The sequence below is a fragment of the Merops nubicus genome, unplaced genomic scaffold, assembly GCF_000691845.1.
Source record: "Merops nubicus isolate BGI_N331 unplaced genomic scaffold, ASM69184v1 scaffold21088, whole genome shotgun sequence".
Taxonomy (NCBI): Eukaryota; Metazoa; Chordata; class Aves; order Coraciiformes; family Meropidae; genus Merops; species Merops nubicus.
The window spans coordinates 1-11,404 of NW_008624071.1; the positions used below are offsets into that span (position 1 = coordinate 1).

Sequence of the window (11,404 nt, forward strand, 5' to 3'; positions counted from 1 at the left end):
GGTTTCATCCAACCAAAATGATTCTATAAAACCTTGTTGTCAGCAGGTACTTTTTTCTCTTAAATTTTAGCTGTTTACTGCTGCTATCAGGTTTCTTCAAGGCTGGACAGGCCAAAATACATCAATAGTCCTGTATTTTTGTCCTGTCTCCTTTACTAGTAAAACATCAAGAAGTGCACACTAAAAAGGGGGGTGGGGGGTTCCCTTTTGTGTATTTGGGTTTTTCATGCCATGAATCACACCCCAACGTTACCCCTTGTCCTGGTTTTATTTATTGTGAAACACTCCTGGTCCCTCCCCACCCCTGGGAAGAAGAGTGATCAATAAAGGAGGATTTGTGGAGATGTTTCTGGGGCTTCAGAGCCTGAAACAAGCTGCTATTATTATTATTATTATCATCCAGTGTCTCCTTTCTCATTGCAAAGGGAATGCCAGCAGCAATTCCCTTGACAGGAATTGAATGTTACTGAATTTATAAGTTATTTATGAGTTCTGTTATCAGTTATTGAATAATTTAGGAATTAAATAACATCCAGTTTTCCCAGAGCCTTGGAAACTGCTGTCCACAGCACTGTGGGACAGTTTGGGGCTTTTCCTTCAAACTCCTCCTCAAAGCAGCACTCTCTGCTCTGAGTGCTCATCACAGGAATCTTAAAAAGCCTCTCCCAAAACCAGATAGCCTGAGACTTCATTAAAAAATCCACATTTTCTCAGAGAAACGTTTTTTCCCAAGACTTTCTCAGCTTTCCCCTCCCTCCTCTGCAGTTTTCTTTATCATTTTGTGTGATTTATCCACTTTTTTTTCTCTCCTTGCAGGTGGCCATGAGAGCGTTGGGCTTTGAACCTAAGAAAGAAGAGATCAAGAAAATGATCTCAGATATTGATAAGGAAGGGACAGGGAAAATCAGCTTCAGTGACTTCTTGGTAGTGATGACACAGAAAATGGTATGGATGATTTAAAAGCCAAAGTGGAAGGGTTTTTACAGAGGGCCAAGTCCCTTTCATCTCCCTTTGGGGCTCAGTGGGAGGTGAAAGCTTTGTTTTAATCTTTACAACAAAACAGAAGGGCAGGATGGGCACCACCCCATCCCATGTTTCAAGGTAAAGTTGAACCAATTCTGTCCCTCATGGGTTTCTTTAACAATTTTTGTGGGAGGAAAGGGGGAAAACTGAAAGCAGGAGTGTGGACATGTGCCGTGGGGGGCTCTGGGGCAACTCTCTGCATTTCCTTTTCTGGAGGTTTAAGTTCTTTACAGATGAAATCTCTGCTTTTAAAAGCCATGCTGAGTCAAACCTGATCCTGATAGTGAAATCCCACAGACCTCTGGCTGGCTATGAAAGGAAGAAGAGTTCCCTGAGGTTCAGGAAGCATCACTGCATCTCTCTCTACCTTCAGCTGGGCTCCAACTCTGTTCTTTAGAGAGTTTCTCAGCCTAGCTGGCACTTCTCTGTTATAAATTTAAGTGTTACCTATAATATAGCCACTGCTTTTTTTCCTTAAACTTCCATTTAACTTCTTCAAGGCTGAAAAAGATACCAAAGAGGAGATTCTCAAAGCTTTCAGACTCTTTGATGATGATGAGACTGGCAAAATCTCTTTCAAAAACCTCAAACGTGTCGCCAAGGAACTGGGGGAAAATCTGACAGATGAGGAGCTGCAGGTTGGTACCTGGGACATGGGACAGTGTCCTGCACAAACCCTCCCTTCTGCTGGGCACAGGAGGGTCCAGGTTGCACTGTGCCCATGGAATAGGAAGGCAGCCACAGAAAACTAGTGTGGTACTTGCTTTTGAGTTTAGAATCATAGAGTTCCTTAGGTTGGAGGAGACCTGTAAGCTCCTGGAGTCCAACCATCCCCCCAGCCCTGCCAGGTCCCCACTGCCCCGTGTCCCTCACCCCACATCTCCACGGCTTGGGAACCCCTCCAGGGGTGGGGACTCCACCACTGCCCTGGGCAGCCTGGCACAGCCCTGGGCAACCCTCCAGAGCAAGAAATTGTTCCTCAGGGACAACCTCAACCTCCCCTGGGGCAACTTGAGGCCATTTCCTCTTGTCCTGTCCCTTCTTCCTTGGGAGAAAAGCCCAGCCTGGCTCCAGGCTCCTGTCAGGAGCTGTGCAGAGCCAGAAGGTCTCCCCTGAGCCTCCTTTGCTCCAGGCTCAGCACCCCCAGCTCCCTCAGCTGCTCCTCCCCACACTTGGCCTCTAGACCCTTCCCCAGCTCTGTTCCCCTTACATTTGGTTAATACCTCTCTAAACAGTCACAGTTTAACTCTCCTCCTGTCTGGGGAGCTGTCTCTCTCACTTTTGGGCACTGTCTTCAGACTCCTGGGAGTTCTTTACACTTGCAGTGTTGGGCCAACCTGCTGTCCCTCTGCTGGCAGACACGGGGCAGCTCCTGTCACTTTGGGCTTAGGAAATGGGTCCTGTGCTCAGAGGTGGGTTAACCCTTCACAGCTGTCAACGTTGCATCAGTAAAGCTGCAATTTTATGGCATCATAGTGATGTAAAAGGAGCAACTTTGGGTTTTTTTCCAGTACAGTTCCTATAATTCAACAGCTGCTCTGTAGATTTTTATAGGAATATAAATATAAAACCATACCAGTGTGTGGTTCAGTCAGTATTTTGTAACATAACACCTGCCATCCAGCTGATGCTGCCCCCTCCTATAGAATTTACTAAAAAAAATGGTTCTAAACCTGAATTCCTCTAATCCTCACCTAATTTCTGCACACAAACCTCTTGCAGGAGATGATCGACGAAGCAGATCGAGATGGGGATGGGGAGGTCAACGAGGAGGAGTTCCTGAGGATCATGAAGAAGACCAGCTTGTACTGAAACAGGCTTTTCTTTTCTTTTGCACTCGTGTGTATATGTTGGTAGGTGCCTCATTTTTTTTTTTTCAGTCTTTCCAGTTCTTTTGGAGACAGCAGGAAATGTAGGTCAGTGGTTTTTTTGCAGCCCTGTGTGTCTGTGGACAGTGACTCACTGCTGACATTTACCTGTGGCTGCTTGTTTGTGCTCTGAAGATGTTTACAGCCTTGTGTTCCAAACACAAATCACCTTTTCCAGTGCCAGCATTTCAGATCCTCCTCTGACTGAAAACCACGTGGCAGGTGGTTGTGGTTGGGTGAGGGGAGGACTCAAAACCAGACCCTGGAGATCTCTTCACTTCCCAGCAGTTGAAGTTCTTGGTATCATATCTTGGTTTGGGCCCAGCTAGAGTGAACTCTCTCTGAGGTGTTTGCAGGGATCTGCTTTTTATACTCTGTTTTATGGTGATTATCCCCCTTTTTTAGCATATTCTTTAGACTGAAAAAAAAAGGAAGTGAATCAAATGCTGCATCTTGACTTCCTGCTCTTCAGTTCGTGCATTTAAAGAAATCTTGCAAAAGAAGAGGAAAGTTACAGTGCTGCTGCTGTGTTTGCAGGAGTATTTGGTGGCTGCAAATACAAGGTTATATTTAAAATAAAAGTGTCTGATTTGAAGCTGTCAGAGTTTTGGAAAGAGATCTAGAAAAATACAAACCCTACAGTGGGGTCTGCTGACAAATAGTGAAACCATTTCTCCAGGGACTTGAAGAGTTGGTACTTGAAGTGTTTCAACTTCCAAGGGGCCCTACTTACTAAAAGTTTCTCCCTCCAGGTGGCAGCTCCAGCAGAGCCTGTCTCTGAAGTGTTGGTGGAGGTGAGAGCAGGACTGAAGGGTGGTTTCTGCCTTGGGCTGGAAGGAAACAAGCTCCTGTGCCCTCCTGCTGCTTCTCTTGGTTCCACCACTCCCTCTGGTGTTCTCCTGTGCTACTTTCAGGGAGGGACAAATTCTTCCTTTCCAGAAATCTGAACTGGATTCAGGAGCTGCTGATGTCAGGGACTGAATTCCTGCCTCAAAATTGATCCATCATAGGACCCCAGGTTGGAAGGACCTCAAGGATCATCTGGTCCAACCTTTCCTGGCCAAAGCCCCATCTGGACAAGCTGGCCCAGCACCCTGTGCAGCTGAATCTTAGAAGTGTCCCGTGCTGGGGCCATTTAATTTATTCCTTTGTGATTCTTGCAGTCCCTTATGGTACCATACCCCCCTTGTAGAAAACTGGAAAAAGGAAAATCAGATTCCTGATTTTAACACGAGGGGAAGGTGTAAGTGACAAAGGGCTCATCAAAACCTCAGACTGTTTCATTTAGCAGCCAAGATGAAATGAATATCTTTGTTCTCAGCAATCAGAAGGGTTCATCAGGAGCACAGTGTGCCCCTCAGGACAGCCTCCACGGGTGGGAGACCCCCCCCTCTGCCTGCTGCTGCCTGCAAGTGGGGGGTTCTAGCAGCAGGGTGTCCCTGCTGCTGGTGTCCCAGTGCCTCTCCTAGCCCGGGGTGAAGGATGGAAGCAGCATTCAGCCCATGGGGAAAGCACCAGGGTTTATTCAGCAGCAGAACCACCTTCCTTTGGCTGCTAACTCTGCTCTGTGGGGCAGAGGGACGTGGGGAGCTGTGGGGGACTGGCAGAGGTGGGGTGTGAGAACTGCCTCAGGAGTTCCTGCTGGCAGGATGGGCACGTGTCGGGTCAGGCTGGCGTGACCCTGGCAGCTCCTCAGCTGGGCTGGGCTCTGTGGCCGTGGGGGTTCAGGCAAGCCTGAGCACTTCCTTCACCATTGCCCCAATGCCCTGGTAGACCTCGTGCAGGGGGGCATTGCACATGAAGGCACTGGTGGTCACCAGCTTGTTCCTCACGTCCACGTGGGCCTCGGTGACGTGTTTGTTCACGTGCTTGCAGCCAAGCTCCTTCATGGTCTCAGCAGTCTTTGCATAAGGCCATCTAGAGGAAGAGAAGAGGAAGAGGAAGAGAAGAAGCTCTGCCTGGGGAAGCTGTCATCACACAGAGCAGTTTGGCAAAGGCCTGGAGTTAAAACTCCACTGATTGCAGGGATGGGTGGTCCCCACAGAAATCCTGCTCTATAGCATCCAGGTGTTTTCCCATCTGAGGAGTTTCTCTGGGACTATAGGACCAGGAAAACCTCCAGATTACAGTGAGTCAAAAAAACAAAGCCAAATTAAGCCCTTTTTTTTCCACTACAGATGTTAAAACTCTGCCCACTCCAGACTTTGTGTTTAAACTGAGTGGGTTTGTCACCAGCTTCTTACACGGGCCATTACTGATCCCTCTGGTGTTGTCCTCTCAACAAAAGGACAGATTCCTCCCTTAACATCATCCCAGCTCAGCATCTGATCCAGTTCTTGCCTTCTCTGGTGGCCCTGTGTGGTGAAATGCCCTCACCCCCAGGTCCCTGCCCTGGTCACCCCCAGGTCCCTGCCCTGGTCACCCCCAGGTCCCTGCCCTGGTCACCCCCAGGTCACCTACTTCTCACACTCGGTGTCGTGGCCCACAGTCAGCTCACAGCCTGGGAAGACCTTGGCTGCCAGCACTGGGGAGATGCAGCAGAGCCCAATGGGCTTCTGGGCAGCATGGAATGCCCTCAGGACATCCTCCACCTCTCTGGAGATGGTGCAGTTCTTGCCCTGAGTAGCCCAAGTGCTCAGGTTTTTAGCCACTCCAAAGCCACCTGAGAAAAGAGAGAGAGATTGGACCAGACACTCCAGGGCAGGATTTTCTCAGGTATTAATTAGCAGAATGCCAAAATGGATTTGGGGGGTGACAGCATTTGTCTGACACTGATAAAAAATCTCCAGAATCTCTTCCAACCTAAGCTAGTCTGTGATTCTCTGAGAAAAGAAGCAGGACCAGAGAAGCTGAGTCTGTGAGCTGACTGCCAGGAGACTTTGAAGCACCTTTCTGGCTTCCAGAGCCTGAGCTCACGTGGTTTTGCTTTAACTAGAGCTGAACTACCAGGCTGAGCACAACTGGTGGTGTGGAGTCAGCCCCTGTCTGTCCCAGCCTCTTCTCCTGGTGAGGAGGTGGCACGTTGCCCTCTCAGGGTGAGCTGCTCTGTTGCCATGGGCTCTTTCAATAGGGGTTTGAGTGTGCCAGTCCCAGCACAGAGGGAACAGTGTCTGTCCTTCCAGCCCCTCCTCTTCCTCAGTGGCTCTGCCCAGCTCCTCTCCAGCCCGTGACTCCCATGTCACTCAAGGCTTATGGCATATCCAGGCTACTCCCAAGGCTTTGGGCATGGAGACCACGAGAGGCCTCAGAGGGGATCTGAGCAGTGCTGAGCAAGAGCTAAAGGGCCCCGGGGGGCAAGAGGCTGGGGCCAGACTCTGCTCAGTGGTGCCCAGGGACAGGACAAGGGGCAACGGGCACCAACTGGAACCCAGGAGGTGCCACCTGAGCAGGAGGAGAAACTTCTCTGCTGGGAGGGTGCAGAGCCTGGAGCAGCTGCCCAGAGAGGCTGTGGAGTCTCCTGCTCTGGAGAGATCCCAAACCCTCCTGGCTGTGACCCTATGGGTGAGCTGCTGGAGCAGGGGGGTTGGAGGAGATGATCTCCAGAGGTCCCTTCCAGCCCCACCATGGTGGGTTCTGCTTCTCTGTGCCCCCACATGCCATCCTACCTGGTATGATGAGGGCATCCAGCCCCGTGGCATCCAGCTGGGCCAGGTCCCTGATGTTGCCTCTGGCTATCCTGGCACTTTCAGCCAGCACGTTGCGTCTCTCCTGGGTGGGCTGTCCTTTCACATGGTCCACCACGTGCATCTGGTCAACATCAGGAGCATAAACCTCTGCCTGGAGAGGGAGGGGAAAGGTCTATTGGCCTTCAGTCAACGGGGCATGGTGAAGATCACAGGGAGTGAATGAAAACGCAGTGACCTGTAGTGATCCTCATCTGGATCTGATGGTGGCACCAGGAAAGTTGTTGTCATAGGGAGGAGATGGGGAAAAAAAGGTCTTCTGGAGCTTCTGCACAGGAGCATTGACCCTGACCTTAAAGGGATGAGGGTGGTGGGGGTCTGAGGCGTGGGCTGGGGGCTGAACCAGGGAGGGAGTGGTGACTTTCCCTCCTGGGGAGATGAGGTGTCCCGAGAGCTGTTGGTGGAGCCTTCTGGGAGGTTCCATGATCACCATCAGGGGGGCAGCCCCAGCAGAAGCGTGGAGGGTGGCAGCCAGAGGGAGGGTAGATTTTGGGGCTGTTCTGGGCCCCACAGTTTAAGCAGGGTGCTGGAAGGTGACCAGAGGAGGGCACCAAAGCCGGTGGAAGGGCTGGAAGGAACGTCCCTTGAGGAGCAGCTGAGGACTCAGGGCTCTCCTGCTTTGGAGGAGACTGAGGGGCAACCTCATTGCCCTCTGCAGCTTCCCGAGGAGGGGAGGTGGGGCAGGAGGTGCTGAGCTCTTCCCCCTGGGAGCCAGGGACAGGAGGTGTGGGAACAGCTCAGAGCTGCACCAGGGGAGGTTCAGGCTGGGCATTAGGAGGTGTTTCTGTAGGGAGAGAGTGGTCTAACCCTGGAGCAGGCTTCCTAGGGAGGTGGTGGATGCCCAGGCCTGTCAGAATTTAAAAGCCATTTGGGCAATGCCCTTAAACAGCAGATATTAAGTTCTGGGCAGCCCTGGAGGGCTCAGGCAGTTGGAGCAGATGATCGTTGTGGGGCCTTTCCAGTTGAAATAGTCTAAGCTGCACTCTACTCAGCGTTTCATTGTTTCCCTAGGCAAGCAGGACTGAAAACCAAGAGGAGAGTGAAATAAGGCCGGGGTTCCCTCCACAAGAGGTCCCTGCTGACCAAGGGATGAGCTGGACCCCTGCTCCCAGCCTGCCCCTCAGGGGATGGCAGCAGGGGAGCGACTGCAGCAGCTCCAGGAGAGGCAAAACGACAGAGGAGAAGAGGTTTGGCCGAGTGTGAGCTTTGAGGCAGACAGAGAGTGCCCTTTGCAGGCTCTTGGGCTGGCAGAACAGCACCTAGGGCTTTTCTCCCTCCCCTTCCAGTCTCACAGCCTGGCCCTTGTGACTAGTGGCTGCTTGAGGGGCACTTTTGTTACCCCTGCTCAAGTTCAGCTTACAAGGACGTGGCTATTTCCAGTTCTAACCCTCGGGGGGTTAAAAAGATGAACTTCAAACAGCCCAAACCAACAGCAGACCTTTAACCAGAAACACCAGAGCAGCAAAGAGGAAGCACAAGCCAAAAAGAAGAGAGGCTGCCCTGAGGAAAGGTTCAGCCAGAGCTCCAAGCCCCTTCTCTTGTGCAGCAGAGCTGTGAGGGCAAAGCAGGGAGCTCTCTGCAGCTCCTCCACCGAGCCTCAGCTTTCACTCCTCTCCCCCCAACGCCTTGCAGCCCCCCCTGGCAGCCATGGGGAGCTTGGGCTGCCTCCAGCAGGCTGCAAAGCTCCTCAGAGACAAGAACCTTCTGCAGGAGGGAGGGATGGAAGAGCAGAGCAGGGCAGAAGGAGCCCCAGAGGGGGGCAGGAGCCTCTTACCTGTGCCCCCTCCCTGCTGAGGTGCACCAGCACGGCGGAGGCCTCGTGGATCTCACTCCCATCATACACCCCACAGCCAGCCAGCACCACGGCCACTCTCTTCCCCATGGTCCCAAAGCAGAGCAGGATCCCCCTGGAGAGCCCCAAACCGCTGCTCCTCTCTGTTCACCACCCACAGCCTTTTATAGCCCAGTCCCTCCCCCCCAGGAGCAGGTGGGGCCAGGAGGGTTGGGCTGGATTTCTTCCTGGCAAGGAGGTTTTCTTTCCAGTGCCACGGGCAGGGCATGTCAATATTATTTGTTTCCCCAACTGGCTGCTCCTTTGCAGATCTCCCTCCCAGCACGTTGCCTCCGAGGCGTCCCTGGCTGACGTGAGCTGCTGGGCTGTGTTTTTCCCCCTCAGCTGTCCCATTTTCCATTCTGCTTCAGACTGAAGGACCAAAATCTTTGCACAGAAGATGGCATTAGAGGAGAGCCTGCCCGGGGCAAGCATTTGAGCCAGTGCATTCCTCTCTCTGCTCGTTTTTTTACCCCATGTTGCATAGGCAGCCTCAGTCTTTTAACAGCAAAGTTTCCTTTTCTGACCTTCCACTCCTATCCCATCTCTCAGGAGCAGAGATTTTGCACTTCTTGTAGCTGTTTCCTGGCCTTTGGGCCCTGAGGTTAGAAATTAATCACCATGAGCGTGGTGAGACCCTGGAATGGGTTGCCCAGGGAGGGGGTTGAGGTCCCATCCCTGGGGGTCTTTAAGGCCAGGCGGGAGGAGGCTCTGGGCAGCCTGATCTAGTGGGAGGTGTCCCTGCTCATGGCAGAGGGGTTGGAACTGGGGGATCCTTGGGGTCCCTTCCAGCCCTGACAGATTCTGATCTGTTTTAGCAGAGGACTTTAGAGCCCTAATGGCTCAATGGTTGGACTGGATGATCTTGGAGGTCCCTTCCAACCTAAAGGATTCTATGATTCTATGATCCTTCATCAACAGCCCCATCTCTCCCTTTGCCAGGGAAGGAGGCAGTGCCAGGCACTGGCAGAGCCCTGCAGGGGCACAGGGCAGCAGGATTTGCAGCATGTCATGGGGCAGCTCCTCTGCTCCTGGAGAGACCTGTTCTTCCTGTCCTTGCTAGGAGGGGGCTGAGAGAATTGGGGTTGTTGAGCCTGGAGAAAAGGAGGCTCAGGGGAGACCCTACTGCTCTCTACAGCTCCCTGACAGGAGGCTGGAGTGAGTTGGGGGTTGTTTCTTCTCCCATGTAACCATTGACTTGACAAGAGAAAATGGGCTGAAGTTGCCCCAGGGGAGTTTTTTATTGGATTTTAGGCAGAATTTCTCTCCTGGCAGAGTGGTGAGACGTTGCCCCAGGCTGCCCAGGGAGGTGCTGGAGTCCCCATGCCAAGAAGGTTTCAAAAAACATATAGAGATGGCACTTGGGGTCACAGTTCATTGGTCATGGTAGTGCTGGGTTGGGTGGACTTCTTAATGATCTGAGAGGTCTTTTCCAGCCTTAGTGATGGGATGATTCTGTGCTCACACCCGAGGAGAGGATGGACCTCTGCACCCCTCTGTTTCCACAGTGCACTGCTGAAGTGGCTGTGGCCTGTGGAGGCTCTCTTGCCATCCTTCAGACAACAAAAAGCTTCATGCAGCGTGGCTGGAGGATGTTTTTCAGGGGTTATTGATAAGAAGTTTTCCATGAGTCTCTATCATGTTTGGAAGAGGCAGGAAGGAGCTCCTGGGTGTGATGAAACAGGGGGCTGACAAGTTCTTTGGTCATAGCAGGCATGAGGAAGGGGCTCATGGGGCTTTATTTATCTTCCTGCCACCCGTGGCTCGTGTGGCTGGAGCAAAGAGCACGTCAGGAAGGACTATTCCTTCCTTCCAGTCACTTGTATTACCCAGACAGGGATGGACCTGTGAGGTTTGTGTGGAAAACACCCCGAGCCTTGTCCCTGCTGCTTGGTTGGGTGTCTGAGGTGTTCTAACGGGGTTTTAGAGACGTGTTATTTCCTCTTGCAGGCAAAACCAGCTGAATCACACTGCAGCTGGAGCAGGAAATTTCTCCCTCCTTAACTGGTCAGAGAGAGGAGTCCTGTTAGTGGTGGGGCAAAGATAGCCAGAGGGTGATGATTTGAAAACTTACTGCTCACTGCAAACCACAGCATGTGGCTCTGCCTGCTGCAGACTGGCTGAGCTGGTTCCTCTTGACTGGGATCACTGGTTAGGTGTCACTGGACAGACCAGGCTTCTACCAGCACTTGTTTCCTCCCTCATGGGATGAGATCTGTATCAATAGACATGCTGAACCTAAAGATCTATCTCAGTAGATGTACAGAACCTAAAGATTCCTGGCAAAATCCTGCTCAGCTGAGTTATTCCATACCATACATTTCTCAGGGTAGAGACATTGGCCCTGAGCAGTAAACACCTTGCTTTAATCTTCAGGGGTGTTGCAGAGAAGATGAGGGTGAAGGAGCCCTGTTGCCTCAGAGCTGCTCTTGAAGGGTGAGCACAGTTAAAGGTAACTGTCCTCCAAAGCCTTGAAGAATCCAAGGAAGTTTGGGAGACATCACAGCTTGCTGCTGTGGGACCTCTGGGAAGTCATCTTTGACCAGCCCAGCAATGTTCTTGTGAAGCTCTTTACACTGTTCTGCATCTTCTATCTCATGAAGAAGCTGAGAGTGGAGTTCTAACTGATGGGAAGAGGAGCTGGGGCCTTGGCAGGAACAGGCCTTACACTGGCACACAAACCAAGGGATGCAGGGATGTGCAGAAGTGCAGGCAAGTGTTGCCCCTGTTCCATCCAAGCTCTCCCAGAGCAGTTCTCTGCCTAATTCCTGCTTGGCATGTCACCCAATATGATCCCAGGGCCACTATGATCCACTGCTTCCTGCAGCCTCTCCACTGGTAGAGACCTTTATGCCCTGATCCCATGTTCCCCATGGGAAGCAGCAGAGAGCTGTGAATAGCTCCTTCATGTCACCTTTGGGATCCAGCAGGGACTGTGGCAGTGCCTTGATCCTCACAGAATACAGAGAATCATTTTGCTTGGAAAAGGCTTTTAAGAT

General features: G+C 51.9%; 2 protein-coding genes across 2 annotated transcripts; one reads left to right on the forward strand and one right to left on the reverse strand.

The window, feature by feature from the left end:
- Nucleotides 1-816: 816 nt before the first annotated feature.
- On the forward strand, nt 817-2,835 carry LOC103777735 (centrin-2). The gene is made up of 3 exons (XM_008945295.1): nt 817-945; nt 1,524-1,661; nt 2,746-2,835. Exons 1-3 carry the CDS (start codon nt 823-825, stop codon nt 2,833-2,835), a joined length of 351 nt encoding a protein of 116 aa, XP_008943543.1. The 5' UTR covers nt 817-822.
- A 1,758-nt stretch (nt 2,836-4,593) lies between these two features.
- LOC103777736 (ES1 protein homolog, mitochondrial-like) lies at nt 4,594-8,490 on the reverse strand. The gene is made up of 4 exons (XM_008945297.1): nt 8,349-8,490; nt 6,497-6,668; nt 5,352-5,553; nt 4,594-4,808 (listed from the first exon to the last, which is right to left on the reverse strand). The coding sequence occupies exons 1-4, from the start codon at nt 8,454-8,456 to the stop codon at nt 4,616-4,618; spliced, it is 675 nt and encodes a 224-aa protein (XP_008943545.1). The 5' UTR covers nt 8,457-8,490; the 3' UTR covers nt 4,594-4,615.
- Nucleotides 8,491-11,404: the final 2,914 nt, after the last annotated feature.